Source organism: Oncorhynchus gorbuscha, unplaced genomic scaffold, assembly GCF_021184085.1.
Source record: "Oncorhynchus gorbuscha isolate QuinsamMale2020 ecotype Even-year unplaced genomic scaffold, OgorEven_v1.0 Un_scaffold_5138, whole genome shotgun sequence".
Taxonomy (NCBI): Eukaryota; Metazoa; Chordata; class Actinopteri; order Salmoniformes; family Salmonidae; genus Oncorhynchus; species Oncorhynchus gorbuscha.
This window is the reverse complement of record NW_025749007.1, coordinates 1-27,884: the sequence shown is the minus strand read 5'-3', so window position 1 is coordinate 27,884 and position 27,884 is coordinate 1. Positions and strand designations below refer to the sequence as shown.

General features: G+C 48.0%; 1 protein-coding gene across 1 annotated transcript; it reads right to left on the bottom strand.

The window, feature by feature from the left end:
• Positions 1–356: 356 nt before the first annotated feature.
• On the bottom strand, positions 357–19,821 carry LOC124028967 (nck-associated protein 1-like; the record flags this gene model as incomplete). Its single annotated transcript, XM_046340849.1, has 16 exons — positions 19,636–19,821; positions 18,962–19,072; positions 18,765–18,860; positions 16,902–16,958; positions 16,455–16,597; positions 12,888–12,978; positions 11,573–11,710; positions 6,956–7,004; positions 6,694–6,850; positions 5,799–5,855; positions 5,459–5,555; positions 4,883–4,992; positions 2,189–2,321; positions 1,776–1,857; positions 1,436–1,494; positions 357–502 (listed from the first exon to the last, which is right to left on the bottom strand). Coding segments are annotated over exons 1-16 (1,622 nt in total), but the record flags the coding sequence as incomplete, so codon positions are not given.
• Positions 19,822–27,884: the final 8,063 nt, after the last annotated feature.

Here is a 27,884-nt window from a genome sequence, read left to right as displayed (position 1 = left end):
GTAGCGCCTAGAGGGGTAGGGTTTAGTGGGGGTAGCGACAAGGGGGTAGCGCCTAGAGGGGGTAGCGACAAGAGGGGGTAGGGTTTAGTGGGGGTAGGGTTTAGTGGGGGTAGGGTTTAGAGGGGGTAGGGTTTAGATGGGGTAGCGACTAGAGGGGGTAGCTACTAGAGTGGGTAGCGACTAGAGGGGGTAGCGGTATTCAAACTTTCTCAGCAGGAAACTTTTTTTTTCTCCACCAGAATTTCCCCACTGCAATTCCCCCATGACGCCACAAGGGGTCGCAACCCTTAGACTAATAATACCACTGGAGTAGAGGATGTTTTTTTTCTATGGGGCCCATGGGGGAGCAGACTGACCAGAGAATGGAGAGATCTGAGGTTTCGTGAAGCATCTCCTGCACGTTGTCCAACATCTTGGTGTGGAATTGGGTCATGTTCATCACTTTAGCCAGGTCTGGGTATTCCTTGAGGGAGAGTGGGGCCTTGGACACACTGGTGTAGGCCTGTAACATGAGACAGCACAGACATCTTGTTACACTGGAACAGTGTGGGCTCAGAACATGGAACAGTGTGGGCTCAGAACATGGAACAGTGTAGGCTCAGAACATGGAACAGTGTAGGCTTATAACATGGAACAGTGTGTTCACAGTGTAGGCTTATAACATGGAACAGTGTGTTCACAGTGTAGGCTTATAACATGGAACAGTGTAGGCTTATAACATGGAACAGTGTAGGCTTATAACATGGAACAGTGTAGGCTTATAACATGGAACAGTGTAGGCTCAGAACATGGAACAGTGTAGGCTCAGAACATGGAACAGTGTAGGCTCAGAACATGGAACAGTGTAGGCTCAGAACATGGAACAGTGTAGGCTCAGAACATGGAACAGTGTAGGCTCAGAACATGGAACAGTGTAGGCTCAGAACATGGAGCAGTGTAGGCTTATAACATGGAACAGTGTGTTCACAGTGTAGGCTCAGAACATGGAACAGTGTAGGCTCAGAACATGGAACAGTGTAGGCTCAGAACATGGAACAGTGTAGGCTCAGAACATGGAACAGTGTAGGCTCAGAACATGGAACAGTGTAGGCTCAGAACATGGAACAGTGTAGGCTCAGAACATGGAACAGTGTAGGCTCAGAACATGGAACAGTGTAGGCTCAGAACATGGAGCAGTGTAGGCTTATAACATGGAACAGTGTAGGCTCAGAACATGGAACAGTGTAGGCTTATAACATGGAACAGTGTGTTCACAGTGTAGGCTCAGAACATGGAACAGTGTAGGCTCAGAACATGGAACAGTGTAGGCTCAGAACATGGAACAGTGTAGGCTCAGAACATGGAACAGTGTAGGCTCAGAACATGGAACAGTGTAGGCTCAGAACATGGAACAGTGTGTGGTAGATGTAAAGTATTTCCAGGGTAAGTGCCATACCTGTAATCTTAACCAGTCCAGTCTCAGAGCCCTGAAGTCAAACTCCTCTCCGTTTTCCACTGTTGAGGAACATTTTATCTTTATTTAAGAACAAATTCTTATTCACAATGACGGCCTAGGAACAGTGGGTTAACTGGTCTAGGAACAGTGGGTTAACTGGTCTAGGAACAGTGGGTTAACTGGTCTAGGAACAGTGGGTTAACTGGTCTAGGAACAGTGGGTTAACTGGTCAAGGAACAGTGGGTTAACTGCCTTGTTCAGGGGCAGAACGACAGATTGTTACAGATTGTAGGACCTTGCATTAGATATGAAATCTAGATTTCAGATACATTTTGTTTACCTTGCTTGATAGTCAGTGCAGACAGGGTTGAGACAAATGATGTCATCAGGACTGATTCCTCTTCTGGACAGACGTACATATTCTACAGGACAGAATAGTCAAAACAGTAATAGAAGCAACGTCCTCTGGGATAAATGCTTTCTTAGACTAAAAATAACATATACAGTATGATGATAAGTCACAATTATTATTTTGGTCCACTCTGAAATAATAAAAGGCCCAAGAGTAGATCCTTGAGGCATACCACATTGTATTTTGTCTCTATTCAATTCAAATGTCAAACAGTAAGCCACCCACATGCCTGGGAGGTAATGGCATCCTGGTCTTTGGAGGAGATTAGGGAAAGAACATCCTGAACTTGAGATGACATAATGGCAGGAGACAAGAGCCCCCCCCCCGCCGCCCCCCAGTACCTGCATGGTGTCGTTGAGGAGCAGGGCATCAAACTGGGCCAGGTACTGGACATGGTAGCGTTGCACCACACGGCTGTACTTAGTCATCAGGGTCCTCAACCTCTCCATGTAAAACAGGAGTTCAGCCATCTGCCTGCAACACACACACATATAAACTAGTGACTACAGTATCAACAGTACAATTATACAGTACATATAAACTAGTGACTACTGTATCAACAGTACAACTATACAGTACATAAACTAGTAACTACTGTATCAACAGTACAACTATACAGTACATATAAACTAGTGACTACTGTATCAACAGTACAACTATACAGTACATATAAACTAGTGACTACTGTATCAACAGTACAATTATACAGTACATAAACTAGTAACTACTGTATCAACAGTACAATTATACAGTACATATAAACTAGTGACTACTGTATCAACAGTACAACTATACAGTACATAAACTAGTGACTACTGTATCAACAGTACAACTATACAGTACATAAACTAGTGACTACTGTATCAACAGTACAATTATACAGTACATAAACTAGTAACTACTGTATCAACAGTACAACTATACAGTACATAAACTAGTAACTACTGTATCAACAGTACAACTATACAGTACATAAACTAGTAACTACTGTATCAACAGTACAACTATACAGTACATATAAACTAGTGACTACTGTATCAACAGTACAACTATACAGTACATATAAACTAGTGACTACTGTATCAACAGTACAATTATACAGTACATAAACTAGTAACTACTGTATCAACAGTACAATTATACAGTACATATAAACTAGTGACTACTGTATCAACAGTACAACTATACAGTACATAAACTAGTGACTACTGTATCAACAGTACAACTATACAGTACATAAACTAGTAACTACTGTATCAACAGTACAACTATACAGTACATAAACTAGTAACTACTGTATCAACAGTACAACTATACAGTACATAAACTAGTAACTACTGTATCAACAGTACAACTATACAGTACATAAACTAGTGATTACTGTATCAACAGATAAACTATACAGTACATAAACTAGTAACTACTGTATCAACAGTAAAACTATACAGTACATAAACTAGTGACTACTGTATCAACAGTACAACTATACAGTACATAAACTAGTGATTACTGTATCAACAGTACAACTATACAGTACATGAACTAGTAACTACTGTATCAACAGTAAAACTTTCATGTGCTTTAACAGCCAGATACAGTAGCTGTTGTATAATCTTCTTCTCCATTGTTTAGCTGTGTGACTTGAATGCTAATGTTAGGTGCAACTTGCAAAACTTTAATGTACAGGAGAGCCACTTGGAACAAACATATTATCCATGCATTCTGCTGAGCATGCTAATATGGTACTGTATATATTTATGGCTGATATTGGAGATTGATAGAAAGTGGCACGGTGAGAGGGTCTGCTGTGGTGAGAGGGTCTGCTGTGGTGAGAGGGTCTGCTGTGGTGAGAGGGTCTGCTGTGGTGAGAGGGTCTGCTGTGGTGAGAGGGTCTGCTGTGGTGAGAGGGTCTGCTGTGGTTAGAGGGTCTGCTGTGGTTAGAGGGTCTGCTGTGGTTAGAGGGTCTGCTGTGGTTAGAGGGTCTGCTGTGGTTAGAGGGTCTGCTGTGGTGAGAGGGTCTGCTGTGGTGAGAGGGTCTGCTGTGGTGAGAGGGTCTGCTGTGGTTAGAGGGTCTGCTGTGGTGAGAGGGTCTGCTGTGGTGAGAGGGTCTGCTGTGGTGAAAGGGTATGCTATGGTGAGAGGGTCTGCTGTGGTGAGAGGGTCTGCTGTGGTTAGAGGGTCTGCTGTGGTGAGAGGGTCTGCTGTGGTGAGAGGGTCTGCTGTGGTGAGAGGGTCTGCTGTGGTGAGAGGGTCTGCTGTGGTGAGAGGGTCTGCTGTGGTGAGAGGGTCTGCTGTGGTGAGAGGGTCTGCTGTGGTGAGAGGGTCTGCTGTGGTGAGAGGGTCTGCTGTGGTGAGAGGGTCTGCTGTGGTGAGAGGGTCTGCTGTGGTTAGAGGGTCTGCTGTGGTGAGAGGGTCTGCTGTGGTGAAAGGGTATGCTATGGTGAGAGGGTCTGCTGTGGTTAGAGGGTCTGCTGTGGTGAGAGGGTCTGCTGTGGTGAGAGGGTCTGCTGTGGTGAGAGGGTCTGCTGTGGTGAGAGGGTCTGCTGTGGTGAGAGGGTCTGCTGTGGTGAGAGGGTCTGCTGTGGTTAGAGGGTCTGCTGTGGTTAGAGGGTCTGCTGTGGTGAGAGGGTCTGCTGTGGTGAGAGTGTCTGCTGTGGTGAGAGTGTCTGCTGTGGTGAGAGGGTCTGCTGTGGTGAGAGGGTCTGCTGTGGTGAGAGGGTCTGCTGTGGTGAGAGGGTCTGCTGTGGTTAGAGGGTCTGCTGTGGTTAGAGGGTCTGCTGTGGTTAGAGGGTCTGCTGTGGTGAGAGGGTCTGCTGTGGTGAGAGGGTATGCTATGGTGAGAGGGTCTGCTGGGGTGAGAGGGTCTGCTGGGGTGAGAGGGTCTGCTGTGGTTAGTGGGTCTGCTGTGGTTAGAGGGTCTGCTGGGGTGAGAGGGTCTGCTGTGGTGAGAGGGTCTGCTGTGGTGAGAGGGTCTGCTGTGGTGAGAGGGTCTGCTGTGGTGAGAGGGTATGCTATGTGTCTAACTTCAAACGTACGAGTCTACGTAGTCCTCTGGAGTCTTGGTCTTGGGAATATTCTCTGAATATCTGACGAGCCACAGGACCTCGTCGCGGGAAAACGACAGAGCCATGAACACAAACAACACCTTAGGGATGGATTGACATTAAGAGAAAAAAAGACTAATATTTAGCAAAAGACACATCACTGTTTGACCATATTCATGTACTGAACATGGAGAGCTCTGAAATAAAAACACATAGCAGTTTGTCTGTTTATTATTGTATAGAACGAGAGGTCAATGCCAGTAATGTAATGTAATACATCTCTGATGATAATCTCCAAACATACAGGGAAGCTGAACATGCAATAGATTGGCACTATTAGCCAGATGAACTACATTTTTTATGTTACCTGTATTTAACCAGGCAAGTCAGTTAAGAACAAATTCTTATTTTCAATGACGGCCTGGGAACAGTGGGTTAACTGCCTGTTCAGGGGCAGAACGACAGAGTTGTACTTTGTCAGCTCGGGTGTTTGAACTTGCAACCTTCTGGTTACTCGTCCAACGCTCTAACCACTAGGCTACACTGCCGACCCAAGAGGTTATGTACCTTGGGTCCCAGAAGTCCAGGTTCATCCTCCAGGACTTTGACCAGCTCCTTCAAGGCGTTCCTCAGGAAACCTCTCCTCTCTCTGTGCATGGCTCCACTGACATACATATGACAACACACATAGTTATCTATATTCTTAACTTTAACTGTTAAACATATGGTGGCCATGGTTGCTGGTTCAAATCCGTCTCGAAGGACCATGAAAAAGAGTGCTACTTGCTGTTGACGTTAAATGAGAGACCATTCAACCAATTGGTGGCGCTATCTGAAGCAGGTCCATCATTTCAGGCTCAGTTTGAGTTAAAAAATAAATGGTTTTATACACAAGCAGATAACTCACCTGTTGACTATAACATGCTCGCGACATTCTTTGATATCGGCGATACGCTTACTGTACCTGTCACAACGAAACGAGGAAGAGCTATCAGTAAGATTATACTTCAGTACGGTACACGTTACCAGACAGGGCCTCTCCCAACAGCATCTTAGCGCCACCATCATAATTCAATTAAAACCTTTGTAGGAGCATTGTTAAACATGCTAAAATATGCTAACCAGCAATGTTTTTTTGTTGTCTACAAGAGCATTGGGAACCAGGGTATGGAACATTGGAAAACCAGGGCTCAGAACATTGGGAAACAGGGCCCAGAACATTGGGAAACAGGGCCCAGAACATTGGGAACTAGGGTATGGAACATTGGGAACCAGGGCCCAGAACATTGGGAACCAGGGCCCAGAACATTGGGAAACAGGGCCCAGAACATTGGGAACTAGTGTATGGAACATTGGGAAACAGGGCCCAGAACATTGGGAACCAGGGTCCAGAACATTGGGAAACAGGGCCCAGAACATTGGGAACTAGTGTATGGAACATTGGGAAACAGGGCCCAGGACATTGGGAACTAGGGTATGGAACATTGGTAACCAGGGCCCGGAATATTGGTAACTAGGGTATGGAACATTGGGAAACAGGGCCCAGAACATTGGGAACCAGGGTCCAGAACATTGGGAAACAGGGCCCAGAACATTGGGAAACAGGGCCCAGAACATTGGGAAACAGGGCCCAGAACATTGGGAACTAGGATATGGAACATTGGTAACCAGGGCCCAGAACATTGGTAACCAGGGCCCAGAACATTGGGAACCAGGGCCCAGAACATTGGGAACTAGAATCAGCTTGACACCCAGTCCAATCACTCTGTGGACAGAGTATAAATGTCATAATAATGTCGTACCCTTTCAGGCCATCGAAGTAGTCCTCTGTGATCTTATGGATGTTGATTGTCTCATCCCTGATGATGGTGAGATAAAGGCCGCTGCGGAGGGCCATCTTCCACAGCTCCTGAGATGACTGGTTGGTGTTCAGACTGCTATGACACAGCAGGTAACCCACTGAAGGAGAGGAGAGATCAACGTGAATAGAGTGCAACCACTGAAGTCTTTTTGTTTTTCAGAAGGTAGCCTAGACTGAGTCTGAAGATAATAACTAGCACTCACGAAGGATCCATCGCTCCATCACCTCTAAGGACAAGTACTCACAGGCCATCTGTGGGGAAACACAGGTTCGTCATTTCATTAGTTAATAATAAGTCATCAATAGTCGTCTCTGATTATTTTACAGATGTCCTGTGAATTATTGTACTTTATGATAACACAAGACATTCACATGTGGCTGTTACAGGTTCACACGCTAACTTCTCCGAAAGGGATTTATATCCAGACACAATACTCAATACAAAATATAGTGCCATCATATTAGCTATACACTGTGTGCTTGGGCAGTGGTCTCTGTTTCTTGGCTGAAGTTTTGAATCCCACATGAAGAGACCCACGGGGCACAGAGACTAACACAGAACACTATGGTACAAAGACGACAGTGGCTGCCTTTGAAATCAGCAGACGAGACATTCTAGGGAGGGGGAGAGAGGAGGGAGGAGAGGGGGAGAGGAGAGGGAGAGAGGAGGGGGAGAGGAGAGAGAGAGGAGAGGGGGATAAAGGACAGAAGAGGGGAGAGGAGAGGAGAGAGGAGAGGAGAGAAGAGGAGGGAGAGAGGAGGAGAGGACAGAAGAGGAGGGAGAGGAGAGGAGAGAAGGAGGAGAGAGGAGGAGAGGACAGAAGAGGAGGGAGAGGAGAGGAGAGAAGAGGAGGGAGAGAGGAGGAGAGGACAGAAGAGGAGGGAGAGGAGAGGAGAAGAGGAGGAGAGGACAGAAGAGGAGGGAGAGGAGAGGAGAGAAGAGGAGGGAGAGAGGAGGAGAGGACAGAAGAGGAGGGAGAGGAGAGGAGAGAAGAGGTGAGAGGAGGAGAGGACAGAAGAGGAGGGAGAGAGGAGGAGAGGACAGAAGAGGAGGGAGAGAGGAGGAGAGGACAGAAGAGGAGGGAGAGAGGAGGAGAGGACAGAAGAGGAGGGAGAGAGAGGAGGAGAGGACAGAAGAGGAGGGAGAGAGAGAGGAGAAAGAGGTGAGAAGAGGGGGAGAGAGGAGGAGGGAGAGAGGAGGAGAGGGACAGAAGAGGGGGGGGAGGAGGAGAGGACAGAAGAGGAGGGAGAGAGGAGGAGAGGAGAGAAGAGGAGGGAGAGAGGAGGAGAGGAGAAGAGGAGGGAGAGAGGAGGAGAGGAGAGAAGAGGGAGGGAGAGAGGAGGAGAGGAGAGAAGAGGAGGGAGAGAGGAGGAGATGAGAGAAGAGAGGGAGAGAGGAGGAGAGGACAGAAGAGGAGGGAGAGAGGAGAGGAGAGAAGAGGAGGGAGAGAGGAGGAGAGGGACAGAAGAGGAGGGAGAGAGGAGGAGAGGACAGAAGAGGAGGGAGAGAGGAGGAGAGGAGAGAAGAGGAGGGAGAGAGGAGGAGGAGAGGAGAGAGGAGGGAGAGGACAGAAGAGGGAGGGAGAGAGGGAGGAGAGGAGAGAAGAGGAGGGAGAGAGGAGGAGAGGGACAGAAGAGGGGGAGAGAGGAGGAGAGAGGAGAGAAGAGGGGGAGAGGAGGGAGAGAGGAGGAGAGGACAGAAGAGGAAAATAAAATAGAAAAAGTGAAGAGAAGAGAAGATAAGAAAACAGAAGATAAGAGATGAAGAGAAAAGAAAAAACAGATTAGAGTAGAAAAGGGGAAAGGACAAAGTCTCACAGTGTCACAGCAGGCAGCAGGTCCAAAGGAGAGGAGAAGAGGGGGGGAGGAGAGGAGAGGAGAGGGGGAGAGAGGGCAGGGTCACGGTGTCACAGCAGGCAGGGTCCAAAGGAGAGGAGAAGAGGGGGAGAGAGAGAGGAGAGAAGAGGGGGAGAGAGAGGAGAGATGAGAAGAGGGGGAGAGAGAGGAGAGATGAGAAGAGGGGGAGAGGGGAGAGAAGAGAAGAGGGGGAGAGGAGAGAAGAGGGGGAGAGAGGAGAGGGAGAGAGGAGAGATGAGGGGGAGAGGAGAGGAGAGAAGAGGGGGAGAGAGGAGAGAAGAGGGGGAGAGAGAGGAGAGGAGAGATGAGGGGGAGAGGACGGGGGAGAGATGAGGGGGAGAGGACGGGAGAGATGCGGGGGAGAGGACGGGAGAGATGAGGGGAGAGAGGACGGGAGAGATGGGGGGAGAGAGGAGAGGAGAGATGAGGGGGAGAGGAGAGGAGAGATGAGAGGGAGAGAGGAGAGATGAGGGGGAGAGGAAGGGAGAGATGATGAGTGGGAGAGAGGAGAGAAGAGATGAGGGGGAGAGAGGAGAGAGAGAGGGGAGAGGAGAGAAGAGGGGGAGAGAGGAGAGAAGAGAAGAGGGGGAGGGAGAGAAGAGGGGGAGAGAGGAGAGGGAGAGAGGAGAGATGAGTGGGGAGAGGGACGGGAGAGATGAGGGGGAGAGGACGGGAGAGATGAGGGGGAGAGATGAGGGGGAGAGGACGGGAGAGATGAGGGGGAGAGAGGAGAGGACAGAAGAGGAAAATAAAATAGAAAAAGTGAAGAGAAGAGAAGATAAGAAAACAGAAGATAAGAGATGAAGAGAAAAGAAAAAACAGATTAGAGTAGAAAAGGGGAAAGGACAAAAGTCTCACAGTGTCACAGCAGGCAGCAGGTCCAAAGGAGAGGAGAAGAGGGGGGAGGAGAGGAGAGGGGGAGAGAGGGCAGGGTCACGGTGTCACAGCAGGCAGGGTCCAAAGGAGAGGAGAAGAGGGGGAGAGAGAGGAGAGAAGAGGGGAGAGAGAGGAGAGAAGAGGGGGAGAGAGAGAGAGAAGAGGGGGAGAGAGAGGAGAGAAGAGGGGGAGAGAGGAGAGGAGAGATGAGAAGAGGGGGAGAGAGGAGAGAAGAGAAGAGGGGGAGGGAGAAGAGGGGGAGAGGGAGAGAAGAGGGGGAGAGAGAGAGATGGAGAGAGGAGGAGAGATGAGGGGGAGAGGAGAGAGGAGAGGAGAGATGAGGGGGAGAGGACGGGAGAGGAGAGATGAGGGGGAGAGGACGGGAGAGATGAGGGGGAGAGGACGGGAGAGATGAGGGGAGAGGACGGGAGAGATGAGGGGGAGAGGACGGAGAGATGAGGGGAGAGGACGGGAGAGATGAGGGGGAGAGGACGGGAGAGATGGGGGGAGAGAGGAGAGGAGAGATGAGGGGGAGAGGAGAGGAGAGATGAGAGGGAGAGAGGAGAGATGAGGGGGAGAGGGAAGGGAGAGATGAGTGGGAGAGAGGAGAGAAGAGATGAGGGGGAGAGAGGAGAGAAGAGGAGGAGAGGAGAGAAGAGGGGGAGAGAGGAGAGAAGAGAAGAGGGGGAGAGGAGAGAAGAGGGGGAGAGAGGAGAGGGAGAGGGAGAGAGAGGGAGAGAGGAGAGATGAGGGGGAGAGAGAGGAGAGATGAGGGGGAGAGAGGAGAGGAGAGAAGAGGGGAGAGAGGAGAAGAGAAAAAGAGGGAGAGAGAAGAGAAAAAGAGGGAGAGAGAGAGAGGAGAGGAGAGGAGAGGAGAGAAGAGGAGAGACGAGAGAAGAGGGGGGAGAGAGGGAGACGAGAGAAGAGGGGGAGAGAGGAGACGAGAGAAGAGGGGAGAGAGGAGACGAGAGAAGAGGGGGAGAGAGGAGACGAGAGAAGAGGGGGAGAGAGGAGACGAGAGAAGAGGGGGAGAGAGGAGACGAGAGAAGAGGGGGAGAGAGGAGACGAGAGAAGAGGGGAGAGAGGAGACGAGAGAAGAGGGGGAGAGAGGAGACGAGAGAAGAGGGGGAGAGAGAGACGAGAGAAGAGGGGGGAGAGAGGAGAGAAGAGAGGGAGAGAGAGGGAGAAGAGGGGGAGAGAGAGGGAGAGAAGAGGGGGAGAGAGAGAAGAGGGGGAGAGAGAGGAGAGGGGGAGAGAGACGAGAGGGGGAGAGAGATGAGGGGGAGAGAGATGAGGGGAGAGAGACGAGAGAAAGAGGGGGAGAGAGATTTAGGGGGAGAGAGACGAGAGAAGAGGGGAGAGAGACGAGGGGGAGAGAAGAGGGGGAGAGAGAAGAGGGAGAGAAAGAGGGGAGAGAGAAGAGGGAGAGAGAGAAGAGGGGAGAGAGAAGAGGGGAGAGAGAAGGGAGAGAGAGAAGAGGGGGAGAGAAAGAGGGGAGAGAGACGAGAGAAGAGGGGAGAGAGACGAGAAGAGGGGGAGAGAGACGAGAGAAGAGGGGGAGAGAGACGAGAGAAGAGGGGGAGAGAGACGAGAAAGAGGGGGAGAGACGAGAGAAGAGGGGAGAGAGACGAGAGAAGAGGGGGAGAGAGACGAGAGAAGAGGGGGAGAGAGACGAGAAGAGGGGGAGAGAGACGAGAGAAGAGGGAGAGAGAGACGAGAGAGGAGGAGAGAGAGGAGATGAGGAGAGAGAGGAGATGAGGAGAGAGAGGAGAGGAGGTGAGGAGGGAGAGGAGAGGAGGTGAGGAGGGAGAGGAGAGGAGATGAGGAGATGAGGAGAGAGAGGAGAGGGGGAGAAAGGATAGGAGAAGAGAGAAGAGAAAAAGATGGAGAGAGAAGAGAAAAAGAGGGAGAGAGAGGAGAGGAGAGAGAGAGAAGATGGGGAGAGAGAAGAGAAGAAGAGGGGGAGAGAGAAGAGAAGAAGAGGGGGAGAGAGGAGAGGAGAGAAGAGAAGATGGGGAAAGGTGAGAGGGGAGGAGAGAAGAGGGGGAGAGAGAAGAGAAGAAGAGGGAGAGAGAGGGCAGTCTCACGGTGTCGCAGCAGGCAGGGTCCAGCATGGAGGCAGGTGCGCTGAGGAGACTGAGGAGCTGAGCGCTGCGCCACTGTTCTGCGGGAAGGTTCCTCCTGGGATACAACATCTGTAGGGACAGGAGGGCCTCCGTCACACCCTGGGAAGAGAGGGGAAGGAGGGAGAGGGTGGGAGCGAGAGAGGGAGAGCTCCGTGATAGAGTTATAAAGCCGAATAGCAGTCAAAATCATGATCACCATTGGTTTTCAGGAATAATGACCCACTAACATTTACAGTCGTTTTCAATATACAGTTAACATTACCCTAGAGAATATACAATCGTGAATATACCCTAGTGCAGTGATCACCACCCGGTTGATCTTCAAGCCAACAGTAAAGGCTGTGTTATAAAGGCTTACGTTCCTTTTTATTGTGTTGCGCTGTTGGTGGTAAATGCGCTTCATTCAGAAGCCCTGTGCATCAGGTAAACACAGTGTTGCCATTGTGAACCATTTAAATTTGTCTGAGAAGACAAACTCCGCCTACCTGGTGAACTAGGAGATCTGTGGCTAAATCGAGTTTGCCTACTGCGCTGGCCAATCGGATAGCTCAAATCACCGTGCCTACAGAACTTCCCCGACCCCGGCCACAGCGGTGTTTGATAGCCTACCTAAGATTTTATAACGTGTAAAAAAACCCTGACCACAGAGAGAGACTGTCAAATGATACAGCAAAGCGTTATTGTAAAAAATAATAGTAATAATAATAATAATTCAGCACTGTCAACACTGTCTTTAGTCAACATGATTACTAAACATAAAACGTGCTTCTCTCTACTTCCAGTCCCACTGCAGCTGCAATGAATGAGTAGCCAAGTGTATCGTCAGCCCCGCGTGTTTAAATATTACTGGCAGCTCATCATGTCTATTTTAATATCGAGGAGTGTTTCACTTTCTCTGGTCAAAGGAACAACATGAATTTGTGCCTGAGGCAGATTCGGTGCGACTTGAGTTTCTCCATCAGGTGGAAGACCGTGTCCCCCTCTCTCTGGTCAGTCTCACCAGAGGAAATGAAGGAGAGAGCAGGGACGGTGAGAGGCGGATCCTCTGCCGTTTTCTCCCTCCCTGCGCTAAGACTAATGCCGAGTTCAAAACAACTGTGAACTCAGAAATCTATGACTTCCGATTTCAGTGCGTTCAAGACAACATCAAAAAGTACATTTATTTTCAACGAGATCCGACTGGGATTATTTTTTTTTTAACGGTCATCCAACTCGGAATCTCTGGCATCTTTGTGAATATGTGAATTGAATACGTGAATACGCAATTGACAATTACCTTAGTGTGAGGGCCGAATTCCTCAGTCAATTTCTTAATGGGCTGTTCATACTCCATAAACATCTGAGCCAGGCGGGGGTACGCAGGGTCACTGGAGGATCAATCAAACAAACAATCAATCATGACTTCGTCAAATCAACCACACATTCATACATGTATACACTTCCCCTGTCATGTACAGGACCAACTCATGACAACATCAATATCATGTGGGGCCCCTGTCATGTACAGGACCAACTCATGACAACATCAATATCATGTGGGGCCCCTGTCATGTACAGGACCAACTCATGACAACATCAATATCATGTGGGGCCCCTGTCATGTACAGGACCAACTCATGACAACATCAATACCATGTGGGGCCCCTGTCATGTACAGGACCAACTCATGCCAACATCAATATCATGTGGGGCCCCTGTCATGTACAGGACCAACTCATGCCAACATCAATATCATGTGGGGCCCCTGTCATGTACAGGACCAACTCATGACAACATCAATATCATGTGGGGCCCTGTCATGTACAGGACCAACTCATGCCAACATCAATATCATGTGGGGCCCCTGTCATGTACAGGACCAACTCATGCCAACATCAATATCATGTGGGGCCCCTGTCATGTACAGGACCAACTCATGACAACATCAATACCATGTGGTGCCAGGGGAACAGTGGGTTAACTGCCTTGTTCAGGGGAACGGTGGGTTAACTGCCTTGTTCAGGGGAACGGTGGGTTAACTGCCTTGTTCGGGGGAACGGTGGGTTAACTGCCTTGTTCGGGGGAACGGTGGGTTAACTGCCTTCTTCAGGGGAACAGGGGGTTAACTGCCTTGTTCAGGGGAACAGGGGGTTAACTGCCTTGCTCAGGGGAACAGTGGGTTAACTGCCTTGTTCAGGGGAACGATGGGTTAACTGCCTTGCTCAGGGGAACAGGGGGTTAACTGTCTTGTTCAGGGGAACGGTGGGTTAACTGCCTTGTTCAGGGGAACAGGGGGTTAACTGCCTTGCTCAGGGGAACGGTGGGTTAACTGCCTTGTTCAGGGGAACGGTGGGTTAACTGCCTTGCTCAGGGGAACGGTGGGTTAACTGCCTTGTTCAGGGGAACAGGGGGTTAACTGCCTTGTTCAGGGGAACAGGGGGTTAACTGCCTTGCTCAGGGGAACAGGGGGTTAACTGCCTTGCTCAGGGGAACAGGGGGTTAACTGCCTTGCTCAGGGGAACAGTGGGTTAACTGCCTTGTTCAGGGGAACGATGGGTTAACTGCCTTGCTCAGGGGAACAGGGGGTTAACTGTCTTGTTCAGGGGAACGGTGGGTTAACTGCCTTGTTCAGGGGAACAGGGGGTTAACTGCCTTGCTCAGGGGAACGGTGGGTTAACTGCCTTGTTCAGGGGAACGGTGGGTTAACTGCCTTGCTCAGGGGAACAGGGGGTTAACTGCCTTGTTCAGGGGAACGGTGGGTTAACTGCCTTGTTCAGGGGAACAGGGGGTTAACTGCCTTGCTCAGGGGAACAGGGGGTTAACTGCCTTGCTCAGGGGAACAGTGGGTTAACTGCCTTGTTCAGGGGAACGATGGGTTAACTGCCTTGCTCTGGGGAACGGTGGGTTAACTGCCTTGTTCAGGGGAACGGTGGGTTAACTGCCTTGTTCAGGGAACAGGGGTTAACTGTCTTGCTCAGGGGGAACGGTGGGTTAACTGCCTTGCTCAGGGGAACGGTGGGTTAACTGCCTTGCTCAGGGAACGGTGGGTTAACTGCCTTGTTCAGGGAAACGGTGGGTTAACTGCCTTGCTCAGGGGAACCGGGGTTAACTGCCTTGTTCAGGGGAACGGTGGGTTAACTGCCTTGTTCAGGGGAACGGTGGGTTAACTGCCTTGTTCAGGGGAACGGTGGGTTAACTGCCTTGTTCAGGGAACGGTGGGTGAACTGCCTTGCTCAGGGGAACAGTGGGTTAACTGCCTTGCTCAGGGGAACAGTGGGTTAACTGCCTTGCTCAGGGGAACAGTGGGTTAACTGCCTTGCTCAGGGGAACAGTGGGTTAACTGCCTTGTTCAGGGGAACGGTGGGTTAACTGCCTTGTTCAGGGGAACGGTGGGTTAACTGCCTTGTTCAGGGGAACGGTGGGTTAACTGCCTTGTTCAGGGGGAACGGTGGGTTAACTGCCTTGTTCAGGGAACAATGGGTTAACTGCCTTGTTCAGGGAACAGTGGGTTAACTGCCTTGTTCAGGGGAACAGTGGGTTAACTGCCTTGTTCAGGGGAACAGTGGGTTAACTGCCTTGTTCAGGGGAACAGTGGGTTAACTGCCTTGTTCAGGGAACAGTGGGTTAACTGCCTTGTTCAGGGGAACAGTGGGTTAACTGCCTTGTTCAGGGGAACAGTGGGTTAACTGCCTTGTTCAGGGGAACAGTGGGTTAACTGCCTTGTTCAGGGGAACAGTGGGTTAACTGCCTTGTTCAGGGGAACAGTGGGTTAACTGCCTTGTTCAGGGGAACAGTGGGTTAACTGCCTTGTTCAGGGGAACAGTGGGTTAACTGCCTTGTTCAGAGGAACGGTGGGTTAACTGCCTTGCTCAGGGAACAGTGGGTTAACTGCCTTGCTCAGGGAACAGTGGGTTAACTGCCTTGTTCAGGGGAACAGTGGGTTAACTGCCTTGTTCAGAGGAACGGTGGGTTAACTGCCTTGTTCAGGGGAACAGTGGGTTAACTGCCTTGTTCAGAGGAACGGTGGGTTAACTGCCTTGCTCAGGGGCAGAACGACAGATGTTTTACCTTGTCAGTTCAGGATTCGCTCCAGCAACCTTCCGGTTTACTAGTCCAACGCTCTAACCACTAGGCTACCCTGCTGTAGTGGTACGGTACACCTCTCCTTCTAAACTCCAGTGGCTCTCTATCTTCTATCTTAGGGATTATTATGAAGTGACTGGAGGAAAATGACTCTGTTTCCTGTCTGTACAGTATTTCCTCCTCCTCTGTGCCTTTGATCAAGATAAATGTCTTCTTTTCCATTTTAGCTACATAAATAAATATGGTGTGAAATGGGAGGACTGAAAATGTAATTGTACTGTTATGCACTCTGGGAAATGAATGGAAGGATGTGTTATTGCCAATTAAAAAGCTATTAATTATGGGTAATCATCTTTGCGATGCTTGGCTATATTGATAGTTACAGAGGATTTAATTTGTTGTGACTGGATGTTGCCCAGCCGTACTGCAGCTAATACCATCCTTTGATGAATGATGAAAACATCAGGTTTTCTATCATAAAAGGACATTTAAATGCCATCTTTCATTGGACGAGTGGGAAAAGCCTGTGTCAGCTAATTTCTGTCATAAATTTAATTTAAGAGTGAAATGAGTGTGCAGTGTGAGTAATGTGATCTGGTTAGGTATTTTACACGTGAAAATTAATTAATTCGGTGTCTGTTCAGAAATGTCAATGAAAGATGTATTGAACACGAGCTCAATCATCTTCAATGAGGATTGTTTCCATTTCAATTTGAATTCCCGAATCACTTCCTTAAATTAAAACTGTATTTGAAAGGTTGATAGACGTAACTGGCCCCACCTGCTGCCATTGGACATCTCGTGAGCACAGTTGTACATGCCCACCAGGACCTTCTTGTCTTCCACGCGTGAAAGCATGACGATGACAGATATATATGTGATGATCAGCTCCAGGTAGTTCTTGGTGAAATCAAAGTTCACCGCCTGATGAATGAATGAATAAATTAATGCACGAATAAATGAATACATAATTGAATGCATGCGTACACGAATAAATTAATGTATAATTAAATGAATGCATGCGTGAATAAATGAATGCATGCGTGAATAAATGAATGCATAATTACATTAATAAATGCATGACATGTTTTTAAATTAATGATTCAGGTTAAAAAAGTAGGTTAACACGATAACATATAAATGAACTGTATGTTGTGATACTTACAGTGGCCCTAGGGGGCAGAGTAGATACCCTATCCTATCTACTAGTGTGGGATGCTGTACTCACAATGTTGAAGAAGCACTGGCAGGCATCAATTGTATTCAGCAGTTCATAAACATGATCCTGAAAAAAAAAAAAAAAAAAAAGAGTTAATCTGTGGTCAGAACACAGGCTCGGTACAGCCAGGTAAGACGTCACATAACGCAGTGGGTCGATGTGTTCGTGTTGCTGTGTAACAGTACAGACGTCACATAACGCAGTGGGTTGATGTGTTCGTGTTGCTCTGTAACAGTACAGACGTCACGTAACGCAGTGGGTTGATGTGTTCGCGTTGCTGTGTAACAGTACAGACGTCACATAACGCAGTGGGTTGATGTGTTCGCGTTGCTCTGTAACAGTACAGACGTGACGTAACGCAGTGGGTTGATGTGTTCGCGTTGCTCTGTAACAGTACAGACGTCCGCGTAACGCAGTGGGTTGATGTGTTCGCGTTGCTCTGTAACAGTACAGACGTCACGTAACGCAGTGGGTTGATGTGTTCGCGTTGCTCTGTAACAGTACAGGCGTCACGTAACGCAGTGGGTTGATGTGTTCGCGTTGCTCTGTAACAGTACAGACGTCACGTAACGCAGTGGGTTGATGTGTTCGCGTTGCTCTGTAACAGTACAGACGTCCACGTAACGCAGTGGGTTGATGTGTTCGTGTTGCTCTGTAACAGTACAGGCGTCACGTTAACGCAGTGGGTTGATGTGTTCGTGTTGCTCTGTAACAGTACAGACGTCACGTAACGCAGTGGGTTGATGTGTTCGTGTTGCTCTGTAACAGTACAGACGTCACGTAACGCAGTGGGTTGATGTGTTCGTGTTGCTCTGTAACAGTACAGACGTCACGTAACGCAGTGGGTTGATGTGTTCGCATTGCTCTGTAACAGTACAGACGTCCGTAACGCAGTGGGTTGATGTGTTCGCGTTGCTCTGTAACAGTACAGACGTCACGTAACGCAGTGGGTTGATGTGTTCGCGTTGCTCTGTAACAGTACAGACGTCACGTAACGCAGTGGGTTGATGTGTTGCGTTGCTCTGTAACAGTACAGACGTCACGTAACGCAGTGGGTTGATGTGTTCGCGTTGCTCTGTAACAGTACAGACGTCACGTAACGCAGTGGGTTGATGTGTTCCTGTTGCTCTGTAACAGTACAGACGTCACGTAACGCAGTGGGTTGATGTGTTCCTGTTGCTCTGTAACAGTACAGACGTCACGTAACGCAGTGGGTTGATGTGTTCCTGTTGCTCTGTAACAGTACAGACAGCTACATGGAATAAACACCTGCAATTCCTGACTATCCTCATGCGACCATTATAAATAATACAGAGTCCTTTTAGAAATGCCACAGCCCATCCAAAGAAATTGAGGGAAACATCTGTGTGTTATTTCTTGTATCAGCATTTTGAATATATTTGAAAATGTTCTATTCTGAAATTGGATGATATACTGATGTGTATAGTTGTATGTGTATTATCATCACAGTCATGAACCCCCCCCCCCCCTACAGTCCACTACTGTGACTGTCATTACACATAATGAATAAAGGCACAGGACACACTTCCCTTTGTACAACAACACATCTCGATTTGACTTCCCTTGAAATATATATATTACTTCATTCGGAGGAGAGAAAAAATATATAGTCACTTTATATGTTAATTATGTTCGGATGATTGTAGTTTTGTGCTTAGAATATCAAATGTTGTATGGAACAGTGTTTCCTGAGCCAATTCCACACAGTCCAGAACTAGAATGGCTGATTCAACTAACGAAGGGCTTGATGATTAGTTGACATGCGATACATAACATAAGTGGACCTGGCTGGGGGGGGGGGGGGGAGGCCCTGGAGGAGAGATTGGCAAACTGTGATCTGGAAAGACTCACCCTGAACTCCATAACGTCTATGAAGGAGTCATAGTAGCTGGAAATGGCCGCCATCACCTCAGACTTGTGTTTCTGGATGCCTACCAGATACTGCTGCTTTCATTCATGACATATCACATTAGACACGTTTTACAGATGGTCATTAAAGTGTTTTATTTGATTCAGAATGAAGGGGTGGATTGAGGGCTGCTACTTACACTATTTCCCCTGAAGTCGATGTTGGGGAACTTCTTATTGATGTATTTGACTGATGCTTCCATGGTCTTGTCTGTCAGGTATTGTGGCCGAAGCTTGGGATCCAAGCACGTCTGGAACAGAACCGGCTAGGGGTTAAGGGTCAATTACATTTTCATCCACTCAATTCAGAAAATGAACTATTGAATTTAGTATAATCAATTTTTTTTTTTTTTTTTGCCTCCTGACATGGATTGAATAATAAGTTATTTATGGGGCCTGAAAAGTTCGGTTGTGTTTTTGTTTAAAAGTGAGACCAATATTTTGACAAACGTAGTTAGCAGATCTGTGCTGAGGCTTTGTGAGTGTGTCGTAGCAGGAGTCTGAATGGATGCAGATCAGTCTGGTTTCCTGTGTGAACTTCCTCTTCAAGGCAAGCTGACACTCAGAAAATGTATATTCTTTCCGCAGCAGCCACCAAGCTAACTATAATTGAGAGATTTAGAACATTCTAGAATGTTGATGATGGATCATTTCCCATCCCAGTGTTTCCATCCACACGGTTCTCCATCACAAACAGGGCAGAAAGCTGTGAATGTATCAGGAGAAAAACCTGTGTCTTTCCTTCAAGTTCCGTTTTTTCTTTTTGTTCAAGTGTCGCCATTCTCCTTAACAGATCTCCCCCCTCCTCTCTCACCTTCTTAATGTAGTTCATACGCAGCAGCACCCCTGTCCCTCTGTCATTGAGGATGGTGAGCTTCTCAGCTAGCTTCTGTTGGTAAGCCATGGCCATGATGCTCCTCTCCCCCCCCTACTGTTACAGCCCTGGTCTGTCTCCTCTCCTTCAGATCAGGAAACAGTCCTTTGACAGCCAGACTCGAAGACAAGTGCACCCAGCCACACCCTGTCACCCTGCTGTCACGTGATTGGTGGAGCTATACTAAATAACAGAACTGGAGTTGTGGATTTCCTGTCAGTGTGACAGTTAAGCCAACCGTTACACTCGTGTGTATTTTTACATGTCAAACAGAGTTGGTAGTCGTTTACTGTAATGGTCCAATCAGGAGAGAGGATATGGTCCTCTATTTGAAGGGTACTATAAGCACTTTATTGCACATGCATAACAAGTACATAGGCATTATCTCAACAAATCACCTATTTAGCTCAGGAGGTAGAGCATGGCGTGTTCAACGTCAGGGTTCGATTCCCATGAAAATGTATACACTACTGAAAGTTGCTCTGGATAAGAGCATCTGCTAAATGATGTAAATGTACGAAGGATCTGCCAAAAATGACCCAAATGTAACTGCCTGTAGCTCAGGCATTGAAGCAAGGATACGCATATTCTGGATGTCATATGAAAAGGAAACACTTGGAAGTTTGTGGAAACGTGAAAGGAATGTTGTAGAATATTACACATTAGATCTGGTTAAAGAAAATACAAAAAAAGGAAAAAAAACCTGTTTTATTCATTTTGTACCGTCAGCTTTTCCAAGAGAAAGGCCATAATGCGTTATTCCAGCCCAGGCGCTGATCCAATGAACCATTGTATTTCTGGGAAAAAAATATTGTATCAAGACCGCCCAAATGTGCCTAATTGATTTCTAACTTTTCAAGTTCATAGCTATTAACTCTCAAACAATAGCATGCCATTATTTAACTGTAAATTTGACAGTGCAGTTAGATTAGCAAGAATTTAAGCTTCCTGCCAATATCAGATAAGTCTATGTCCTGGGAAATGTTCGGGGGGGGGACGACGACACACACACACCGATCCTGTAGAGGTTTTCATGAACAACACTGCAAGTTAGTGAGTGAATGGTGAGAATAGACCAGAGAGCGGTGTTCCATCAGTCTCCATTAGATGGCATTATATACCAGCTTGTGGCTGAGCTAAATACCATGCTGCAATATAGGCTGGTTTTGACATACGGAGATGAAGCCTAACTATTCTGTTCCTGGACTCAATATAGAATCTCCCCTCAAAGTACTTTTTTTGTCCAAGAATATATAGGCTTAACCTAGCCTGGTCCAAGATGTGTTTGTGCTGTCTTGCCATTGTATGGTAACTGTCGCATGGACTTGGTAAGACAGTAAAACCAGATTTAGGGCCAGGCTAGACTTACCTTGGGTCTGAGACAGTCTTAGCTCAAAAAAAAAAAACTATCTATAAAGCCCTTTTTTACATAAGGTGTCACAACGTCCTTATAAAGAAACCCATTCTAAAATCCCAAAGAACAAGCAACTCAGAAACCCCCTTGGCTAGGAAAAACTCCCTAGAATGGCAGGAACCTAGAAAGAAACCTAGAGAGGAACTAGGCTCTGAGGGGTGGCCAGTCCTCTTCTGGCTGGCACGGGTAGAGAGAAACCAGGTTCTGAGGGGTGGCCAGTCCTCTTCTGGCTGGCACGGGTAGAGAGGAACCAGGCTCTGAGGGGTGGCCAGTCCTCTTCTGGCTGTGCTGGGTAGAAAGGAACCAGGCTCTGAGGGGTGGCCAGTCCTCTTCTGGCTGGCACGGGTAGAGAGGAACCAGGCTCTGAGGGGTGGCCAGTCCTCTTCTGGCACGGGTAGAGAGGAACCAGGCTCTGAGAGGTGGCCAGTCCTCTTCTGGCTGTGCTGGGTAGAAAGGAACCAGGCTCTGAGAGGTGGCCAGTCCTCTTCTGGCTGTGCTGGGTAGAAAGGAACCAGGCTCTGAGGGGTGGCCAGTCCTCTTCTGGCTTTGCCGGGTGGAGATTATAACAGTACATGGCCATTAAGGCCAGATCGTTCTTCAAGATGTTCAAACGTTCTTAGATGACCAACAGGGTCAAATAATAATCACAGTGGTTGTAGAGGGTGCAACAGGTCAGCACCTCAGGAGTAAATGAAAAACAATTACTTCAATACTTAGTGATTTGACAGCCCAATTCAAATACGTTCATATATTTTGACAGTTATGGGGACAAACAATAGAAAATGTGTTTCTAGATTTTTGCCTGGAACCATAAGGTCTTCATTAACAAACTAACTAATAGCACTGAGATCCAGCACTAACAGCTCTGAGATACAGCACTAACAGCACTGAGATATAGTACTAACAGCTCTGAGATACAGTACTAACAGCTCTGAGATACAGTTCTAACAGCTCTGAGATACAGTTCTAACAGCTCTGAGATACAGTTCTAACAGCTCTGAGATACAGTTCTAACAGCTCTGAGATACAGTTCTAACAGCTCTGAGATATAGTACTAACAGCACTGAGATACAGTACTAACAGCTCTGAGATATAGTACTAACAGCTCTGAGATACTGAACAATAATGTCTCCATTAACCTGTTAGCAGCTCTGAGATACTGAACAATAATGTCTCCATTAACCTGGCTAGCAGCTCTGAGATACTGAACAATAATGTCTCCATTAACCTGGCTAGCAGCTCTGAGATACTTAACAACAATAATGTCTCCATTAACATGGCTAGCAGCTCTGAGATACTGAACAATAATGTCTCCATTAACCTGGCTAGCAGCTCTGAGATACTGAACAATAATGTCTCCATTAACCTGGCTAGCAGCTCTGAGATACTGAACAATAATGTCTCCGTTAACCTGGCTAGCAGCTCTGAGATACTGAACAATAATGTCTCCATTAACCTGGCTAGCAGCTCTGAGATACTGAACAATAATTTCTCCATTAACCTGGCTAGCAGCTCTGAGATACTGAACAATAATGTCTCCATTAACCTGGCTAGCAGCTCTGAGATACTTAACAACAATAATGTCTCCATTAACCTGGCAAACAGCTCTGAGATACTGAACAATAATGTCTCCATTAACCTGGAAAACAGCTCTGAGATACTGAACAATAATGTCTCCATTAACCTGGCTAGCAGCTCTGAGATACTGAACAATAATGTCTCCATTAACCTGGCTAGCAGCTCTGAGATACTGAACAATAATGTCTCCATTAACCTGGCTAGCAGCTCTGAGATACTTAACAACAATAATGTCTCCATTAACCTGGCAAACAGCTCTGAGATACTGAACAATAATGTCTCCATTAACCTGGCAAACAGCTCTGAGATACTGAACAATAATGTCTCCATTAACCTGGCTAGCAGCTCTGAGATACTGAACAATAATGTCTCCATTAACCTGGCTAGCAGCTCTGAGATACTGAACAATAATGTCTCCATTAACCTGGCTAGCAGCTCTGAGATACTGAACAATAATGTCTCCATTAACCTGGCTAGCAGCTCTGAGATACTGAACAATAATGTCTCCATTAACCTGGCTAGCAGCTCTGAGATACTGAACAATAATGTCTCCATTAACCTGGCTAGCAGCTCTGAGATACTGAACAATAATGTCTCCATTAACCTGGCTAGCAGCTCTGAGATACTTAACAACAATAATGTCTCCATTAACCTGGCTAGCAGCTCTGAGATACTGAACAATAATGTCTCCATTAACCTGGCTAGCAGCTCTGAGATACTGAACAATAATGTCTCCATTAACCTGGCTAGCAGCTCTGAGATACTGAACAATAATGTCTCCATTAACCTGGCTAGCAGCTCTGAGATACTGAACAATAATGTCTCCATTAACCTGGCTAGCAGCTCTGAGATACTGAACAATAATGTCTCCATTAACCTGGCTAGCAGCTCTGAGATACTGAACAATAATGTTCCATTAACCTGGCTAGCAGCTCTGAGATACTGAACAATAATGTCTCCATTAACCTGGCTAGCAGCTCTGAGATACTGAACAATAATGTCTCCATTAACCTGGCTAGCAGCTCTGAGATACTGAACAATAATGTCTCCATTAACCTGACTAGCAGCTCTGAGATACTGAACAATAATGTCTCCATTAACCTGGCTAGCAGCTCTGAGATACTGAACAACAATAATGTCTCCATTAACCTGGCTAGCAGCTCTGAGATACTTAACAACAATAATGTCTCCATTAACCTGGCTAGCAGCTCTGAGATACTTAACAATAATGTCTCCATTAACCTGGCAAACAGTTCTGAGCTACATAACAAACACTGCTATTTATAGACATAATGACTCACTGAAGAGATAGCCAAGCTCACTAGAGAAAACTCCAGCTATTCAGTAACCATGTGTCTTTTTCTATCTTTCTTAACCAGATGCCATACACTGTCTTAGCAGAGAACTGCTCAGCAGACCTGGGCTCAAATAGTATTTGAAACATTTCAAATAGCTTTAAGTGTTTGCTTTACCAGCTGCCTAGAATTCCAGATGGACCGGGTTTGGACTTTTGAGTCTATGCTCCTGGTTTACTTGCACCAAGCAAAAAGAATCACAGTCAATTACATATTGTCACACCCTGATCTGTATCACCTGTCCCTGTGATTGTCTCCACCCCTCCAGGTGTCGCTTATTTCCCCAGTCTATTTATCTCTGTGTTTCCTGTCTCTCTGTGCCAGTTCGTCTTGTATGTTTAGTGAAGTCAACCAGCGTGTTTTTCACCGTACTCTGTCTGACCACTGCCTGACTCTGGGCTACTTTCCTGCCTGTCTGATCATCCTGCCTGCCCTGACCTTGAATCCTCCTCCCCTGACCTTGAATCTACCTGCCCTCTGACCTTGAATCTGCCTCTTCTGACCTTGAATCCTCCTCCCCTGACCTTGAATCTACCTGCCCTGTGACCTTGAATCTGCCTGCCCTGTGACCTTGAATCTGCCTGCCCTCTGACCTTGAATCTGCCTGCCCTGTGACCTTGAATCTGCCTGCCCTGTGACCTTGAATCTGCCTGCCCTGTGACCTTGAATCTGCCTGCCCTCTGACCGTGAATCTGCCTCTTCTGACCTTGAATCTGCCTCTTCTGACCTTGAATCTGCCTGCCCTCTGACCTTGAATCTACCTGCCCTCTGACCTTGAATCTGCCTGCCATCTGACCTTGAATCTACCTGCCCTCTGACCTTGAATCTGCCTGCCCTCTGACCTTGAATCTGCCTCTTCTGACCTTGAATCTGCCTCTTCTGACCTTGAATCTGCCTCTTCTGACCTTGAATCTGCTTCTTCTGACCTTGAATCCGCCTGCCCTCTGACCTTGAACCTGCCTGCCCTGTGACACTGGCTCTGAGTCTGAGAGAGTTAGACACGTTAACAAGGCTGGCTGGGGGAGGAAAAACAGGACAGGTGGAGGGAGATGAGTTGTGATTGGTGGGTGAGGCTGGGAGATGGGTTGTGAGTGGTGGGTGAGGCTGGGAGATGGGTTGTGATTGGTGGGTGAGACTGGGAGATGGGTTGTGATTGGTGGGTGAGGCTGGGAGATGGGTTGTGAGTGGTGGGTGAGGCTGGGAGATGGGTTGTGATTGGTGGGTGAGACTGGGAGATGGGTTGTGAGTGGTGGGTGAGGTTGGGAGATGGGTTGTGAGTGGTGGGTGAGGCTGGGAGATGGGTTGTGATTGATGGGTGAGGCTGGGAGATGGGTTGTGATCGGTGGGTGAGGCTGGGGAGGAAAACAGGACAGGTGGTGGGAGCGGATGTGGAGGGAGATGGGTTGTGGATCGGTGGGTGAGGCTGGGAGATGGGTTGTGATTGGTGGTGAGGCTGGGAGATGGGTTGTGATCGGTGGGTGAGGCTGGGAGATGGGTTGTGATTGGTGGGTGAGGCTGGGAGATGGGTTGTGATCGTGGGTGAGGCTGGGAGATGGGTTGTGATTGGTGGGTGAGGCTGGGAGATGGGTTGATTGGTGGGTGAGGCTGGGAGATGGGTTGTGATTGGTGGGTGAGACTGGGAGATGGGTTGTGATTGATGGGTGAGGCTGGGAGATGGGTTGTGATTGGTGGGTGAGACTGGGAGATGGGTTGTGATTGGTGGGTGAGGCTGGGAGATGGGTTGTGATTGATGGGTGAGGCTGGGAGATGGGTTGTGATCGGTGGGTCCTCTTTCTCCTTCTTCTTTGACTTGTCCCGTATTTTGCTGTGACTGTATAATAACAGTCTTGTATCTGGGATCTCCTCTGTTCTCAGTGAGTTTAGACCTCGGGCGTGACATCTTGTCGCTTGTCGGAGGGTAATTATTAGCGATGTACCTGCTTCTACATATGGAGGCGATGAAAGAGATCACATTCTGTTGGATCTTAGTTTTGAGTCACAACAAAATACAACATAAAGCTTGAGCAAAAGAGTGAGAATGAATTTACACACATAAAACAAAGAAAACAAGAGGGGGACAGAAATAACAATTACTGGCAAAGGAAAACCTTTCAACTTAGTTTCTCTCTTTTCATTATTGCTACCTCATATCCACTTTCCTCCACGATACTCCCTCAGGGATCCAAGTGGAACTGACAGTGGAATGTAGAAACTGGGAAGGAGAGAGGGAGGGAGGGAGGGAGGGAGTGGGGGGGTTATGAGAGAACCAAGTAGAGAGAGGGAGGGAGGGAGGGAGGGAGGGAGTGAGGGAGTGGGGGGGTTATGAGAGAACCAAGTAGAGAGAGGGAGGGAGAGAGAAGAGAAGGAATTCATTTTTATTGTTTATTTAACTTTGTATATTATCTACACCACTTGCTTTGGCAATGTTAACACGTTTCCCAAGCCAATAAAGCCCCTGAACTGAATTTAATTGAATTGAAAGAGAGAAGGTAGAGACCGAGACAGAGAGAGAGAGATAGATCAAAACACAGAGAGAGAGATTAATTAACCTGCAGTCCTATAATATATATATATATATATATATATATATATATATATATATATATATATATATATATATATATATATATTCCTATAATATATATATATATATATATATATATATATATATTACTATATATCTTCCTATATAATGCATCTCTTCCCATAAGTATCAGATGTTTCAGTGTTCAGGCTGTGTTCACTGTGAGGTGATAGAGACTCCGAGGTGGAGGGAGATGTTATGGAGAGAGGGCAGGGGCAAGCAGAGCTCTGCTCGTTTAGCCAACAGAATGTCCAATGGTACCAACCACCCAGCTGACAGGTCAGGGGCAAGCAGAGCTCTGCTCGTTTAGCCAACAGAATGTCCAATGGTACCAACCACCCAGCTGATAGGGCAGGGTGGCAAGAGATCTGCAAATATGCCAGCATGGCAGAGCATCACAGGACCAGGCGGAAAGGGGGAGGGACAGAGCCAGCAGGGGGAGATGGAGGAGGAACAGGGACATTGGGAGAGGGGGAGAGGATAGGGACAGTGGGAGAGGGAGGAGAACAGGGACAGTGGAGAGGGGGAGGGATAGGGACAGTGGGAGAGGGAGGAGGAATGGGAGAGGGAGGAGGAACAGGGACAGTGGGAGTGGGAGGAGGAACAGGGACAGTGGGAGAGGGGGAGGGATAGGGACAGTGGGAGAGGGGGAGGAACAGGGACAGTGGGAGAGGGAGGAGGAACAGGGACAGTGGGAGAGGGGGAGGGATAGGGACAGGGGGAGGGAGGAGGAACAGGGAGAGGGAGGAGGAACAGGGACAGTGGGAGTGGGAGGAGGAACAGGGACAGTGAGAGGGGGAGGAAATAGGACAGGGGGAGAGGGGAGGAGAACAGGACAGGGAGAGGGGGAGGAACAGGGACAGTGGGAGAGTGGAGGAGGAACAGGACAGTGGGAGGGGGAGGAACAGGGACAGTGAGAGGGAGGAGGGAAACAGGAAGAGGGGAGGAGGAAACAAGGAGGGAGAGGAACAGGGACAGTGGGGAGAGGGGGAGGAACAGGGACAGGGGGAGAGGGAGGAGGAACAGGGACAGGGGAGAGGGAGGGAGGAACAGGGGTCAGTGGGAGAGGAGGAGGAACAGGGAACAGGAGGAACAAGGAGGGGAGGAGGAACAGGGAGGAGAGGGAGGAGGAACAGGGACAGGGGAGAGGAGGAGGAATAGGAACAGGGGGAGAGGGGAGGAGGGAAACAGGGGGGGAGAGGGAGGGAACAGGGACAGTTGGAGAGGGAGGAGGAACAGGGAGGAGGAACAGGGAGAG